The sequence below is a fragment of the Phragmites australis genome, chromosome 18, assembly GCF_958298935.1.
Source record: "Phragmites australis chromosome 18, lpPhrAust1.1, whole genome shotgun sequence".
In the NCBI taxonomy this organism is placed as follows: Eukaryota; Viridiplantae; Streptophyta; class Magnoliopsida; order Poales; family Poaceae; genus Phragmites; species Phragmites australis.
The window spans coordinates 1600670-1617843 of record NC_084938.1 but is presented as its reverse complement, the minus strand read 5'-3'; the positions used below and the strand labels follow the sequence as shown (position 1 = coordinate 1617843).

Here is a 17174-nt window from a genome sequence, read left to right as displayed (position 1 = left end):
CGACATGGTAGTACATGTGTAGAGATTGTACTCTGTAGCGTAGATTATTGTAGGGCATCAAATGATCAAACACATTCCTGTTCATGGGTTGTTATATATGTACATGCATGGCACATGGTTTCATGAATCAAGAGATGCAATACTAATGAGCCATCATGTGGTCATCGTAGTGTCCAGGTAGGTGTCTCTTGCATCTGGTATTTTGGACACAATGTGAGCTATTTCATAATTGCAAAATCCATGTAATTCCAAATGATTAAAGGTGGTATGATATGAATCATGAGTTTTGCCCACATGGGTAGTTGGACCCTGAGAGAACAAGTCTTAGCTACTTATATTGTTTGATTACCATTTAACCCCATTAGAAATACTTCCTTGAAACAGAGACTTTTTATTTGTGCGGTTAAATTTTGTTTGTATAATCTAGTTATATGTATATCCACGGTTATAAACTTTGGTGTAAATAATACACACTTGTTTATCTCAAAAAGTACTTTATTTGCAGCATCATACCACGCTTGTGAAATCAACTAATTCCAGATGCGACATATGTTTGAGCACTTTAATGATTTGCTAGTAAGATTATGAACAGTAGAATAGCGAACCAACTGGAACATTTCTTCCTGCTTGTGGGCAATCAGTCATCCCCCATAAAGTCACCTGCAGCCAAAAGTGGGCTCCAACTCCAAACTCCGAAGTGACAAATCATTGATTGGGCTTATTTAGGTGACCGCAAATTGCAAAAGAAACACAACAGATATAACTTAAAGCAACTTCAATCAATCTCTCTTCTCGTCCCTTATCCTATATTTAAAGAAAAATTAATAAAAATTAGTCTCTAACCGATCCTCTATCCAACCCTTTTCTTTGAGGAGCCTCTAAATCCCCTCCCTCACCCTAACATATAGAGGGTCATAGCCGAGCCCCTATCCGCGCGTAGCCCCACTGTTGGCCCCTCCTGTGCTGCCACACCCGCGCATAGGCCTACCACGCAGCCCCTTCTGCGTTGCTACACCCGCACACGGCCCCCTCCTACACCGTTGCGCCCGTGCATGGGCCCTCCCACGCTGTCGCGCCATCCCGCACCTGCTTGCCCGCCCGCCTGTGGAGGCGTGGAGAGAGGGAGCTCAAGACGGTGTCAGGGAGAGAGAAGGAGTGGGGAGAGAGGGGGGGAGCTCAGGCCGACATCGGGGAGAGAGAAAAAGCGGGGAGATAGGCTCTGGAGAGAGAGATGAGCTCAGGGAGTGAGAGTACAAGATATTAATAAAATTGCTATGAGTGAAATATATGGAATCAAATATGAGAGGTCGATTGGAGCGCTTTGAGAAGTAAAATGTGGAATCTGGATAATGAGTCTCTAAATAGAAGAAATAGAGAGTCAAATATAAATAGTCAGTTGAAAATACTCTTAAAAACAAAATTATGGTGAGTGGCTAACTTAAATTGTAAATGTTATTGATGTGTTTGGTCCAGTGATGCCAATAATGCTACTCCCTGCTGGTACTTTCCATCAAATTCTTATTTAGTTATGGGGTGCGATTTTTCTTTGTATTTATACCAACAACAATAGGAGGACGAGGTTCAATAAGGAATCGGACTATAATGATATTACGTTCAAATGATAAGTTAATTATATAATTAAGTGAAAAATGTGCATTTATTAAGTGATACATGGTACCATAATGACATGTGTACATTAAAACTAGATGAACATGCCATTTGCAAGAAGGTATTTATAGGTTATTTGGTTTTTAACCCAGGAAGCCTTACTAAATATTGTCAACGACCAAAGTCAAGGTAAGACCAAAATTAGGAAAAAAAAGTGATGTTTAGTTTGTAACTAAGCCAAAATAAGTACAATGCTAAAGAAAGTGTTTGGATTATGGACATACCCAATTTGTTAAATTTGTACGTATGACATGTGGGTCCTATGTGTCATTGATTTTTTTCCATAAAAATACAGCTCACATGGGTCTTGATTTGTAGATTTAATTGCTATGAGTATAATGGTATAAATAAATCATCGATTAGACGCCAGGTTTAGAAGATATAATCGTTTAAATTTGTTGATGAACCTAAAATGTGTTTTTAACGAGTCCAATCAGCTACTACTGGCACCTTAGCAAGAGCATGCAAGTAGCAAAGCCAAAACTAGGACTAGTGTTTTGCTCGCCCAGGAATCTTTGGTGTTTTAGCTTGCTTTGCACTGCTCCAGCCAAATTTTAATTAGGTGACCAAATGTTGATTGCAATTCACGTGACAGTCAAATCTTATTGACATGATCAAATTTTAATCTAACTTACTAGGGCTGACAACCAAACTCTTAGACCACCTTTGTGCTTCTTCCTTTCGTAGGATTCACTTATTTTCTTTCAATGTTTTAAGTTTATTTGGTAGAGTTTTTTCTAAAAATTCTTAGATTTAAGTTATTCATAACTTTAGAGATTCTTTGGTTAACACGTCTCATTTTTATTTTAACCTTAAAATAAATATTTAAACTACTTTATTCTATCTTATAAACTCCAAATTATATATAAATCTCAAAATTATGCTAAATAGGATCTTTATCCCTTCGAGCAAAGAAAGGTGAACAAATCACTTTAAACATATCACCTTCGGTACGAACACGAGACAACATATGATGATAATCTACTGCAACACGTATAAAGTAGACGTGACAAACTGTCCAATAATTATGACGTATCATGTATCAATCAACCCTAGAGAAAGATAATATGTACACGAATGTCAGAGATGCAGACACCGTGAACGTCCAAGCTACGGACAAAACCCGTTGACCAGTCTAGCTCGGGAACCGTCCCAACGCCCGTGTCGCTGCCACGTGGGCCCGCCCTACGGATACACAGTACCCGGGTCACGGACCAAACACGCCGACACCGCGGGCCCCACCTGTCAGTCAGGCCCCCTGCTCTGCTCACTGCTCTGCCTGCTCCACCGCTAGCGAGCTGCTGCTATGCTACGGCTACGCACCTTTCAAAATTCAAACCCCCCTCCGTCTCCTCTCCTCCCCACGAGCGAGAGAGAGAGAGAGAGAGAGAGAGTCCTCGTCCTCGAGGTGGTCGCGTGGCGTCTCAAAATTCGGGGAGGAATCCATAGAAAAACCCGCGAGTGGGGGCGATTCTTCGGGCGAGGCAAGCATCCGAAGCACCACCCCTTGTCTCCTTCCTCCTCCCTTCGCTATTCGATTTCCTTCTTTATTGAGTAGAGCGCTGCTGCTGCTGCTTGCTCGGGGAGTGTGGGGGTTCAGCTGCTCAATAGTATTCTAATCGTCGGTAGTCGCGGCGGCCACCGCGGTCACGGCTGCGTTTTTCGTTCAAGTTAGGTTGAACCGATTCGGGGTTCTTGGTGGGGGTGAAAGGCCGCGGCTTTGGGCTACCCGGGGTTCTTGGTGGGGGGTTTCAAGATCGATTTGAGCCGTGTTCTTCATCTCACTGCACCGAATACTGATGGTTTTGAGCTGGTAGTGTGGGGAGGGAGAGATTCGGGGTTTCTGAACGGAGGGGTGTGGTTGAGCTCAGATTTGCCTTTCTTTTGGGCATGGTCCATCGGAAGGTGCTATTGAGTGAGTCTGCAGCATCCGATTGTGGGATGGGAGGTAAGAGTTGCTCACCCGTGTTCTTCATCAGTCGAGTGGGATGTACTATCTGCGCTCAAATGCTCGATTTCCTATAGGCCGAAAAGCTTGGGCTTTGATGGCATTGTATTCATCTTTGCCAAATAAGTTGCCATTGTTTTTCTTTTTTGGTTGGTTCGAGCACGCCGAGAAGGTTTCCGATTTTGATGGGGTTTTGCTCGTCTTTGCATGTTTCAGTAAGTCTCGGAACAAGGAGGTTGGGGAAATGAGGGTGTTGCTGTGTTCCTTTGTTGTGCACATTTCCTTATAGAACTCCTGAAGCTGGTTTTTCTCCCCAACAAATATATTGTATGGCCAGATAGAATTAGAAATCCAGCGATTCAGGTTGATACGATTACTCCGACCTTCGTAGTCTCTCTTTGCTCCACATAACTGCTGTGTACAGGGATAGGCAAAGTCAATTTCATCACTAATGAATGCTACCCTCTTAAGACTATCAAAGGGCTTAGTGGAAGCAACTAGAAGTAACTAGAAGAGGAAGCATTTTTTTAGGTTAAAATGTAAATGGTCAGTTATGATGTTAATTGCACCATGCATAGAGTTGCTGATAACAAGTCCATTGGACGAGTTTGCTGTATGCATGGAAAGTTTAAAAATGGACACCTGATTCTCTATTTCTTTTGCAAAAATCAGTTTACGATATTATTTATTTCTGTTTTGTCGCTGCTACGGATATTTAACGACGATTTTCCTCATTTATTTGCAGGTCACACTACTGGAGCGTTGCAGTGATCAAGTTCAGTCAAAGTTGTATGGTTAGTGCTCGGAGCGGTGGTAATCTTGGGAAACGATGAAAGAGGAGATCATGTTTGACAACCAAACAAAGCCATGCAGATCGAGGGTTGACTCCAAAAGCAATCCAAATTCTCTCAAGACCAAGTTTGGATCCTCATGGGGTTCCCAAATTGTCAAAGGGTTCACAGCAGACAAGAAAACCAAGAAGACAGCAGCCATTGCAAGCAAGAAACCACCTCTTGCAAGTGTCGAAAATGTTAACCAGACCAACCAACAGATTCCATACCACTCTAGGGTTAAGAGATCACTTATTGGAGACTTCCCTTGCTCACCTGCAGGTGCTCAAGTTCACCCCCATGTCTTTGATTGCCACAGTATAAGGTCCCCGGCATCTCGTGATCTTTTTCTTGAGTTGGACCATCTCAGGGAACAACTACAGGAGTCAAAAGAAAGGGAATTGGCATTACAGTCAGAGTTGCAGCAATGCAGAGAAAACTCAAGAGTTTCAGAACTTGAGAAGGAGCTTGATTCTAGGAAGAATGAAATTGACAGACTTGCAATACTTAATACTTCACTAGAAGCTGAGAAAACAAGCCTTTCTGAACAACTATCAGCTCTATCTTCTATGGTGGAGCACCATGAAGAAAATGTAAGATTGTGTGGGCATGGCAATCGGGTACCTAGTGTGGATGGGGACAGTGCACCTTCTTCAGGAAACTTGGAGTTTGAAGTTGTTGAACTACGCCGGTTAAACAAAGAGCTTCAGTTTCAGAAACGAAATCTTGCAATTAAGCTCTCTTCAGCTGAGTCCAAATTGTCTGGTCTTGAGAAGAGTGCAGAGGTACCATTGCTTGAACTTGACTATTTCTATTTGTGAGGAAAATATTTCAACTAATTTTTTCTTTTTTTGTATGATGCAAATACTGTCACCAGAGCGATATAGTTGCCAAGGTTCAAGCTGAGGCATCGTTGTTGAGGCACACAAATGCAAACCTGAGCAAGCAAGTTGAGGGATTGCAAATGAGCCGGCTAACCGAGGTTGAGGAGCTTGCTTATCTTCGGTGGATCAATTCATGCCTACGCCATGAGCTCTGTAACTCAGATCAAGCTGCTAGAACAATGATTGATATAGATTATAATGGTGGAGTGGCTTTCAATGATGATGATGGTGGTGAAGGCGATGCAAGAAATACTGAGGATGGTTCTGATATAAAATTCAGCATTGCAGAACGTATCAAGCAGTGGTCTAAGAATGATAAGAGCTGTCAAGCATCCAAAAAGGAAGCACTTCTTGATAGGGCATGGATCGAAGCTGCAGAAGCACGAAGCCCAACACGTAGGCACTCACTTGGTGGACCAAAGGGATGTGCACAAGAGTTCAACATCGTAAAGAGGCGGCAATCTGATAACTTTATCGGCCTTCCAGATGCAACAGATGAATTGGTCTCTTGTAATAAGGATCCGGCAATCAGGGAGAAGCGTGATCTTCTCATGGACAAGTATGATTTTGGTCGATCTGAAAGTTCAAGGTTTGTTCTTGGCAAGTCAGAAGTATGCAAGTCTCAATGTCTGGATGTTGAAAAGCGTGCACTGCGCATCCCTAACCCTCCACCAAGACCTTCCGTTTCTGTATCAAATTCTGGTCCATCAAATGGATCGACTGTGAATCCGCCCCGGCCACCGCCACCTCCTCCTCCCCCAAAGTTTTCCACAAGGAGTACTGGGGTCATGAAGAGGGCACCACAGGTTGCAGAACTCTACCATTCACTTATGAGAAGGGACTCCAAAAAGGATACTTCTAGTGGTGGAATCTGTGAAGGTGCTAACTCTGCGAATGTGCGGAGTAGCATGATTGGTGAAATCGAGAACCGTTCGTCCCATCTGCAAGCTGTAAGTAGTGCACTCAGTCTATCTTATTGGAAATCTGATAATCATGCAGATAGCAATAATCAGTTGGTTCTTGAACCAACTGTACGTTTTGACTTTTTATTCCATTTTCAGATCAAGGCGGATGTTGAGACTCAAGGTGAATTCGTGAAATCATTGATTAAGGAGGTGACTAGTGCAGCGTACAAAGATATTGAAGATGTGGTTGCATTTGTGAAGTGGCTAGATGATGAACTTGGCTTCCTAGTATGTATATTCTAATATCACCGATTTTTGAGTAATCTTTTTCAGTTCCAGCAGTCACTTAACTTATTTTCTTGTTTAATTGCCTCACATGAAGGTGGATGAGAGAGCAGTGTTGAAGCATTTTGATTGGCCTGAGAGGAAGGCGGACACTCTACGAGAGGCAGCTTTTGGCTACCAAGACCTGAAAAAGATGGAAACGGAAGTTTCAAACTATAAAGATGATCCACGCCTTCCTTGTGACATTGCACTGAAGAAAATGGTTACAGTATCTGAAAAGTATGGCCAAGTTTACTGAATTATAAACAAACATGCATCTACCTAATAATTATTACCCACGCAATTGCATAAAGTACTGAGAATTTGATGGCATTCTTAATTCAGAACTGAGCGAGGTGTCTACAACCTTCTGAGGACAAGAGACGCTATGATGAGGCAGTGTAAGGAGTTTAATATTCCTACTGACTGGATGCTTGATAACAATCTTATTAGCAAGGTAAATTTCTATGTTGGACTGTCACTCTGCAAGTTTATATTTGTAGTCTACACTTCAATCAGCTAATGAAATTGGAAGTCACCTAGTAGGAATTACGCTACTTCACGGGAATGAATCAAAGCTTCTTATTTAATAATTAATTAGGTGCCCATTACTTCCATATATATCTTTCAGTAGTGAGAATGATTAGCATGATGACTACAGGAAGTCCAACAGTGATGTTGTAAATACCTTTTCTAATTTTTTTATACTTGAAGAGCTTGCTACATCCTTATATTTATACTTATAACCCTAAATGAAGAAACATATAATAATTTTCTCTAGTTCCCTAGAGAATACTGAATATATTGTCTTTGAGCATCGTTCCTTAAGGAATGTGATCGGCCTCCGCAGGAATCAGTCTTGTTTGCTTGTCAGCAATTGCGGATTCTCTTGATGTCATGAAAACCTGTAAAGACCTGCTGGAATATCTATTTATATTGTTGGAGATCCCATATCGTTTTTCCTTGATGACTGCAGATAAAGTTTGCTTCTGTGAAATTGGCGAAGATGTATATGAAAAGGGTCGCAATGGAGCTTCAATACATGGGACCTCTGAACAAGGATCCAGCTCTGGAGTACATGCTACTTCAGGCTGTAAGATTTGCCTTCAGGATGCACCAGGTACACAATGTAGCAGTAAATTTACAAAAAAACAAGTTCTCATGTGTGTAACGGATACCATACCGATCAGATTAGCACCATTCTCATACCGATCAGAATATCAGATTAGCATCCATTCTTTACCAACATATATCTTTAATCCCATTCCAAATGCAGTTCCACATTTATTTTTCTTGGGTGCTTGTATGCAGAAAACTCATGTTTTAACATGTTTTTATGTACTCCATTATTTAAATCCGCAAGAGTTAAATTCCCAGCTCATTTTCGCAGTTTGCTGGAGGCTTCGACCCGGAGACCATGGATGCATTTGAAGAGCTGAGGAATCTTGTTCATGTCAGGAATAGCACCCAGTAGCTAGGTGCACCACAACAAGCGGGAAAAATATAATAATTTCACCAAACAAGAAGAAGATGAATATTAATTTCAGGCTTACCCTCTCAGTAAGCACAACCGACAGTTTGTTGTTTTTGGTTATGGTGATGTTTGCAGGTTTGGCGTGCATGTAATGTAATATATACTCCTATGTGTGTAGTGGGCTGAAGAGACCTGCTGTCGCTAGCTTGTGTAGAATTTTGTGGCAGCCTTTCTGAAAAATACGACATGCGTTGGGACATGCTTTGATTGGTGAGCACTGAGCAATGGCCATGATCAGAACTCAGAAGCACTCTTACAGGTGTCATGCGTTGCTCTGAACGACCCTTGTTGCTAACACGCATGCAACGCAAATCTACCCGGCGCCGGCACCGGCCGGTGCCACAGCCGTCGCTGCCGACGGCGAAGGAGCGGAGCCGGTGTTACAATTCAGCTTTGCAACAGCGAGACAATGCAATCGAGAAACCCACATCCGAAAATTTGGAAACTAACCTCCTGAATCACCACAATTCAGTGGCAGCCTGCCGATCCACTCCAAATTTAGTAAGTGTTCGTATGTTAACGAAAATATCAATATTAAATGTGTAATATTAAGTACAAATTTAAGATATGAAATTGTGGACACACCATTAGAGCGCTGTCGAACGAATACATCAAGAGTGATAGTATAATTTAATTTTAGATAGGATTAAAAAAATTATCCACTAATTTATTTATTTATTTTCATTAATAAAATAAAAGAAATAGCCTTTACTTTGCGCGGGATGAGATCTTCTCAGGATACAAGTAGATACTCAATGGGTAGTTATAAGTTACTATTTAGTTTAATTTTTATATGAGTGAATCTTAGCTTATTTTTTTTTAATTTTTGATCGACCTAATGACTTTCTTTTTTACAAAACTTGCACCTTCCGACCCTCGTGCTTCTGCCTTCGCCCGTCGTCCCGCCGTCGTCGCCTCGAGCGTAGCCGTGCACACTCCGCCAACCCCACCTCCCGCCACCCGCCTTCGTCGCCATCGCGGGGTGGGACGATAGAGCTCGTCGCGGCAGCAGCCAGGCTTTGTTTGTCGAGTCCTCTACGCCGCCGCCGTCGCGTCACAGCAGGTACCGTCCTGACCTGGCGGCTGGCTGAGTCGCTTTGGGTTTTGTTGCTTCAGCATTTGCTTCCTAGCCGCTAATCATCCATGGTGACTGTAGCATAGTTGAAACTTGAGAAACCCAGGCACTGATTGATTACTGTTCCAGCAAAATTTCAGCATAATTTTATGTTATGGTTAGCAAAATTGAACGAAAAGCTGCAATGTTGGATTTGCTAATTGTAGCATGAATGGTGGGAATCCTCGTCCCCTCAATAAAAGGGTGAGGGTAATGCATTGCTTTAGTGACGATTTGCACTCATGTATTTTATATAGCATGATCTCGATAGGGGTGAAACCAACAGTCAACAAGGGTGTACGGTCCTTTACGATTCATTGTATGAACATTAAATTACTGTTTATGCTAGCTATTATTAGTAACGTTTTTAGATTAGAGGAGATGTCTGTACACCCACACTCTATAACGATGCTCCGCCACTGGACCCCGGTGGATTCTTGTGGAATCCAAATGTATACCGATTGAGCTCAAAGTCTCACACATGCTCATTGAGAAATCTGTGATTGTTTTGCTGTCTGATTTATCCAGTCTGTATGGTCGTGATGGCCTTTGCGCGTGCGAAGTTGCAGGTATTAGGGATCCTTATTTCCTGTCACGCATTCGCACCGGATAAATCCAAATATGAACTTAAGTTCATCTAACTTCTACATTAAAAAATATCCAAACATCTGTATCGGTATATCATGCCAAATGGTGCGCACCTACAAATTAAAAGTGCAAAAATATGTTCATTTGTGTTTTGTGCAAAAAATAAAAAGAGGTCATGCATGATTTGGACAAAAGATAAGCTTCATGTCTATCTTTTTTCATATTTTTGCACAACATTTTTGGAGGTACACATGATTTTCATGATGTGCATGAACAAATTTTTGGTGAATCTTTTGAAGTGTATATGTTCATCTAAACATAGGATAAAAAAATCCACATAGGTCATATCTGGGATAGGAGACTTTTTCGATGGAGGATTGTTTTTTTTCTTTCTGAACCGGGTTTCTTGTCCGCGAGAAAATCTAAAGGAAATTGAAACAACCTGATGATTTTAAGGATTGGTGACAAAGTATTGTTTCGATATATGAGTACTCACCATTAGAGCTTTTTTAGTACGATATTATGCATCATATCTATTGTCCATGGGATTTTTTTTTTCGAAAAGAACGGCAAAAGTATTGCTGATTTTTTCATAAAAGAAGAGAATTGATTCAGTTTATAAGGGAAACCGAGTCAGAAAATCTCACAATTGCACGATTAATTCGATGAAAGAATTAGAAAAAACCCTTGCTCAACAAACACCAACTCCAAAACAGCTGCCAAAAAAGGCATACCACTAACTAATTGGACTCCACAACTGAAAGGTTCAATAGCGCAATCACCTCTAAACCGTCTAGGAGATGGCAATATCCAAAAGTACTAAGTCGATGACGCTTGCTTGAAGGATCACTAATGCCCCAATGCTCAAACTCTTTAAAGTTATGCACTAGATGCTCTCACTCTCTCAAATATGCAACCCAAAGCCAAGAGAGGGAGAGAAGACGGGCAAGTGCTCAAATGTATTGTAGTGAAGTGCTAGAGTTTCCCCTTGAACCAGCAAATCTTCTATTTATAGCTCACCATTGGAAATATGGTTGTTGTTGTTGATTTTGACAGCTCTATGGTTCTAGCGGTCAGACCGTAGGTCATTTGGTGGTCAGACCGCCAGCTGTACAATGGCTACAAAAACGTGATGATTACTCTGACACATGTCTGACGATCAGACCGCGGACCGGAAACAGAGTACCAGACCTCTTTGTTCCCAGGCGATCAGTCCAACTGGCCACGGTGGTCAGATCGGTTAACCTTGTGGTCAGACTACCACCCAAGCATAGGGTCCAAATCCTTATTCCTTAGAGGTCACACCGGGCCATACACACGGTCAGATCGGGGCTAGAAAACTACTTAACATCGACCAGGTTTATACAGTGGTCAGACCGACCATGCCCGATGGTTTGACCACTACAATTCAGAACTTTGAAAGACATTGTTTTCTTTGGCTCTTCTCAAACTAAATTCTCATCCTATATAAATGCAAGTTTGAGTAATTTAGGCACTTGATATCTCAAGTAGACGCACATCAATCCCTCTTTATAGTACGTTATTTATCCTATTAATTCGGTCAATTTCTTCTCTAATTGCCTTTTATCGGTAAAAGAAAAATACCCTATATTTTATACCTTTACCTTGAACCATGCATTTGTATATCTTCCACACATGCTTCTTCTAGCTTTACCGTATCTTTGGAACTAACCTTTTCATAACTTAACTCAAACATGTTAGTCCATAAATTACATATTATCATTGATCACCAAAACTCGAATTAGAGGCCTAGATGCTTCATGCGTTAAAGAGTGAGAAAAAGGAAAAAGGGGCGGCCCGAAGAGAAGAAAGAAAATGGAAATGTAATTGAGATTAAATTCAATTGGGAAAAATTGAATTTGGATTTGAAAATGGATAAGGGATTGGGTATAAATTCAAATAAGAATATTTGATTTATAAGTTGTATTTGAAGCTCTGATTTTGAGAGAGAATTTGAATTCAAAATGATTTAAATTCAAACTTGGATTTGACATGAAAAAATCTAAGAAAAGATTTGAATTTGTAAGATATTCAAATTCAAATTTCCACTCAAAGAACCATTAAAACAACTAAACCAAAATGTGAATGATTCAATTTGTTGTATGAATTAATTTGGTGCTCTTTGAAATACTTAGCCAAATTAATATATTTGAATATATATATATATATACAAGTATATAATTCAAATATATAATTCCTTAATTTTATATTGGTTAAAAAATTAAATTAGAATGAAATTTGCAATATTTTATATACTAAAACTCGAGATGATACCGTGCTAAAGAGTTAAGTGAAAAATTATAAAATATATAATAAATAAATAAATATGAAATGTGAGAGATAGATGCGCGCAAGTACCCAAGTTGCATTTTGCAGGACTTCACATGACCTTGTCAAGTGGTCTGACAGCCTGACACGAACCGTATGCGTCGCGTCGCACGGGAACCGGACAGAACCGGTCGAACCGCCCCCCGAGCCCGAAGTAGGGTTTCGGTTCCCCATCTCGACCCACGCCCGCCGCCGCCGCCACCTGTTACAGCTCGTCGCCGGTGAGGTCTCCTCCCACCGAATTGCAGTCTTCCCTTGTCGAGAGGCGCCGCCGCCGCCTCCCTCCTCCTCGTCCCCTCCCTGAACTCGGCTGGTGCTGGACCGGTGCGGCGCAGAGGGGAATACTTGGGTCGATTTCTTCTTCCTTCTTCTCTTGGTAAGAAACCCTAAGCTTGCCGGGATGGATGCGTGGATTGTTCTACGAGTTCGGTATTTTGTTCTAAATCAAATCCAAATCTCTCCTTCTCTTGTTCACCAGCTCGCGAGATCGATTCACAAGGCGCGGGCGCAGCTTAGTTTCCGAAAATTTTGGGGGGTTTGGTTCAACTGAGGAACCTCCATGGCGGACGTGAAGCCCGCCCCTGCCTCCGGCGGCAAGGCGGCTAGCGACTCTTCCGCTCCTTCCCCAGCCCCTGCTCCTGCGGTCTCCAACGGCAATGGGACGCCTCAGAAGCAGCCTACTCCTATTCCCGCCGCCGCCTTCGATATGCCCAAGCCGAACCTCCGCGGCCTCAACAAGCCCAAGTGCATCCAGTGCGGCAACGTCGCCCGCTCCCGGTAAGAAGGCAAATTTTGTAGACCTTCCTTACTAGGCTAATTTGCTTGCTCGTGTTGTTGGTGTGTGGCCGAAACCTTCACCTGTGTTATTATGTTATAGACCACTGTGTCGATGTTGGGTTTGTGAAAATTATATGTGTATGCTTTGCTTGGCCTTTCAGGTGCCCGTTCCAGTGCTGCAAGAGCTGCTGCTACAAAGCCCAGAATCCTTGCCACATTCATGGTATGTGTAATGCTAGTGTAACATTGTTAACTAGCTGAGAATAGTTTTGTTCTTGTACCGTGATCTGTAGCTGTAGTTGGTGAGGCAGAAGCAGTTTGGTAATACGCTGTCTAAATATCTACACAGTAACTTATCTGGTCCAACATACTGTTATCCAGGCATTATTTTCCTTTTCATCTTCTTCCTTTTGTTTTAGCCTCCCTCATCATTCAGTAGTTGTTCCAGACTTTTTTGAAAGTTAGAATTTAGGGGTGCATTTGGTTCCTTAGCCGAGATGAGCTAGCTTACTGCTTAGAGGTGCAAGCTAGCCAATTTAGCTAAGCCATCCTAGCACTGGCTTACTGTTTGTTTTTTAAACCTTTTTATGGAAAATTTTAGTGGCTATTCGTTTGGTTCTAACGCCAGAGAATTGATTATGGTGGTTAGACTGAGATAATATCTTCAAATTAACATCTATTACAATCTCTTGGATAAATCTTCTGAAATTGCAAGCACCACTCGCCCAACAGAAGTTGAAAATGTAAACAAGCAATAGAAGGCAAAAGAGGATGAACTTTTACGATGAATGTTTGCATACCATACAAGGGTGTAGTGATCACATCTTACCTCCTGGAACATGCCCAATATGTGGGGAGGAAGAGTGAAATGGGTTGTTGATCAGGCCTTGCATTAACCATCAATGGATCTATGCTCTTCTTGGTATACAAAACCATGTCAAGAACTAAGAAATCCACATGTTTGAAGAAAGAGTCACCAATTTGGACCAAAACATCTTGTAGCATACCGTATTAATCTAAAATAGATCTATCAGCGATTTGCAAAATCACCTCAAGAAAGAGACGGGGAAGAGGCCAGCGAAGAAAAAAAGAGAAGATATGAGTGGTTCTTGACTGAGTTTTATGGCAAAGGTGCGAGCTTGTTGGAGAGAATGTGCTGTGGCAGGAGAATGCCTGATCTACCCTTCTTTCCAGCGATAGAATCTTTGGTCTTTGAGGGTGCATCAGAAAGCTTTTCTCTAGTCCATTGAAGCTAGCTAGCCTCCAAAGCCAGGTCATTTTTGTAGTTCCGAATGCCTAGTCTGGCCCAGCAGTGATAGCAAATCTCTTGTCTATGATCCAAACGTCCCCCTATTCTTCATGACAGGGTTTGTGGTTATGTTAGAATAGTTTCTTATGAACTTTGATGTTTCATTTATGATATTGCTATCTCAATCTGCTTCTCAATTTCATTTATCTTATTTTAAACTTTCTTTTACAGTGTTTAGTATCATGTCTGCGGCTATGCGCTACATTATTTTGTGGTTTATCTTTGACTCTCTATTCTGAACACCACCACTGATCTTGCCTTGCTTCACTGATCATGACAGTTCTGAAACAGAACAACACATTGCCAGATAAGCCATCACCTTCTACTGCTCCTGTGTCAGAACAGCCATCTACCAATTCACCTTCAACTGGGTAAAATTCAGAAAACATAAGTCGATAACCCATCTCATGCAAAGAACCGCATTTATTCTAATGTTTGCTTGCCATTTGTCACAGTTCTTCATCGAGGCTGGCTTCCTTGCAAAAGCTTCCCCACCATTTCCTGAATTCTCTCCGAACAAAGAAGTCACTCACCAAAAAGGTTCTTGGCTGTTTTACCCTCTCTGCTTGTTTCGAACTGTTGTCTTCTATTATATTTTAAACATTCTTTTTTCTTCTAGGATGTTGCAAGCGTAAACAAGTGGAGGTTTATGAAGCTAAAGGAACATATGCAAGGAGATATTGATGCTGAAAATGAAGCCTATGAGAGGTATGCACTGAATGTTGGGTTACTGGAGGAAACATTCTGTCCCACAGAAGATGATGCCGTTGAACCTGAAGCTGAGGCAACTTCTTCAGAAGAAAGGATGGACATATTGGTTTCTGAGGCAAAGGTGAGGTTGAAGTCGGATAAAGAAATTGCAGATAGCTTTAAGGAGAGGGTTGCCACTATCTTGGACGAGAAGCTGAAGAAACTGTTAGAGAGTCAGAGTGCCTCTGAGGATCACAACCCCTCTGATCAAAATCTAGATGATCATACAAAGCCGGTGAAGCTAACCACAAAGCAGAAAATGGAGAGAACTGCAAGAATGAACGAGCTGCTTGGTAAGCTGACAAGAGCGAGGAGCGAGGACGATTTGAAACCTTGTCGTGATATTATTGCGCAGCTGTTTGGAAATGAGAATGGTTCCTCAATGGACGAGTCAAACAGAATCGAGCTTTCGCCAAGTGCCCAAGAATCAACTGCAGCAGCTGCGCCGTTTTATTCCTTCCCAAAGTTGTGGACTAGGATGGAGGTTGATGAGAACTTCTCCGCAAAGGTCGACGATGAGTTCTCTTCTTTGAGTCAGGTTGCGCAGCTATGAATCTGAAATCTGGGCTGATTCATATGCCACTATTCAGTAGGGAATGCTACCACTGAGCTTCTTTGATGTGTACTAACTCGACAATGTATTTCATTGATGTGCACTTTACCTGTCATGTAGTGTAAGCAAGTGTTTAGCTGTTTGGATCGCGATCGCCGTCCAATTTGGGATGACCGTGACGAGGTGCCGGCAGCGCCGCTGCAACATTCCGGCTCCGAGCGAGCAACCGGTGGCTCCGCTCTCCGGAGGCCGCGCGGCCACGGCGGCGCACTGGTGTGAGACGAGGCGACGGCTTCTCCCAGTAGACCAGTACGTGCGGTGCGATGCTCTGCCAGTGCGGTGGCGCCGGCACGTCGGCCGGGACCCGACGTGCGCCCGCGCCGCGTACGGCTCGTTTGCAGGGCCAGTCAAGTCAGGGAACCCCACGGACTGATTTCTTTCGGCATTCCTTCTGAGCCTCGATGTCACGTTCACTTTGATCCCCTTCCTGAATCCACTAGAGACCGTAGGCATGTTGGTGATCGATATTGTTGCCACAGGTACTACCACATGAGCAAACTTTCCGAAAGTAAGTTATCTCACTCTTACGATTAATACATATTCTCCCAGTCTCGTATACATTCCAATATATTATCTTAATCGCAACAACATATATAACAGTATCATTTATTTAAAATCCATTGTAATCCATGGCCACTCGGCTAGTACTGATCATCTCTTCCCGTGTTCTTTTTCATGCTAGCTGCCTTGCCACCGATGCGTTACACTCAATGTGATGATCCTTTGGGTCGGCAACAGTGTTTTCATGAGCCGACTACTATTTATAGATTTTCAATCTGAAGGTGGCACTACTACAAAAGCTATTTTTATGTGGGTGATAATCTGTTTTTATAAACGTTTAGCGCATCCAAATGTGATTAAGGTCTGTAGAAATGGACGATTTTCACATACGTAAAAAGACTGCCTGTGAAAACTGATTTTTATAGACGGTTCACTTAAAGAACCGACTGTGAAAACTGATTTTTGCAGACGGTTTCTTAAGATAACCGTATGTGGACCTATGAAAATAGATTTCTATAGGCGGCTACTTAAAGAACTAACTATAAAAATCAGTTTTCACAGGCGGCACACTTTACATCCGCTTGTAGATAGATATAATTTTACATACGGATGACATAAGGACACACCTGTGGTATGTATTTCATTCCAAATTCATAATATGCATATTTTTTTTATTCTATCCAAATTTTAACACATATTTTCACAGATTTCAATAACATCATAGATTTCCAACATAACAGATTTTAACACAATATTTTCATTAAAGATAATAATATACATCACAATATAATATTCAACACAAGTACAACAATAACTCAACTAACATTACTAAAAATCCTTCCTCTCCCACTCACAAAGTCTCAGATGACTAGCCAATTCACCTCAGTGGTCAAAGAACCTGCTACTCTTGTGGATGACTTCGTATATGATGAACTGGCACATGTCACGTTGGATGTTTTGGATATCTTCGTCTTTGAGTGAGGTGTGAGTACGTTCAATCCTCCATGCCTGTAATAAAAACACAACTAAAAAAGTTAAAACACTACTGACAATGAAAACATAACTAAATAAAAATATACA

General features: G+C 41.8%; 2 protein-coding genes across 4 annotated transcripts; both read left to right on the top strand.

The window, feature by feature from the left end:
• The first annotated feature begins 3002 nt into the window (after positions 1-3002).
• Positions 3003-8392, top strand: LOC133898241 (protein CHUP1, chloroplastic-like). 3 transcript variants are annotated; one of them, XM_062338853.1, is made up of 9 exons: positions 3160-3616; positions 3833-3979; positions 4362-5231; positions 5324-6280; positions 6392-6523; positions 6618-6799; positions 6905-7016; positions 7536-7679; positions 7950-8392. In XM_062338853.1, the coding sequence occupies exons 3-9, from the start codon at positions 4446-4448 to the stop codon at positions 8031-8033; spliced, it is 2397 nt and encodes a 798-aa protein (XP_062194837.1). In that variant the 5' UTR covers positions 3160-3616; positions 3833-3979; positions 4362-4445; the 3' UTR covers positions 8034-8392. The 3 variants fall into 3 exon arrangements, with proteins under 3 accessions (XP_062194836.1, XP_062194837.1, XP_062194835.1); XM_062338852.1 differs by lacking the exons at positions 3160-3616; positions 3833-3979 and adding an exon at positions 3003-3152 and having other exon boundaries at positions 7950-8391; XM_062338851.1 differs by lacking the exon at positions 3833-3979.
• Positions 8393-12226: 3834 nt separating this feature from the next.
• LOC133899260 (uncharacterized) lies at positions 12227-15641 on the top strand. Its single transcript, XM_062340239.1, has 6 exons — positions 12227-12520; positions 12623-12921; positions 13083-13144; positions 14511-14601; positions 14686-14770; positions 14850-15641. Exons 2-6 carry the CDS (start codon positions 12704-12706, stop codon positions 15531-15533), a joined length of 1140 nt encoding a protein of 379 aa, XP_062196223.1. The 5' UTR covers positions 12227-12520; positions 12623-12703; the 3' UTR covers positions 15534-15641.
• The last annotated feature ends 1533 nt before the right edge of the window (positions 15642-17174 follow it).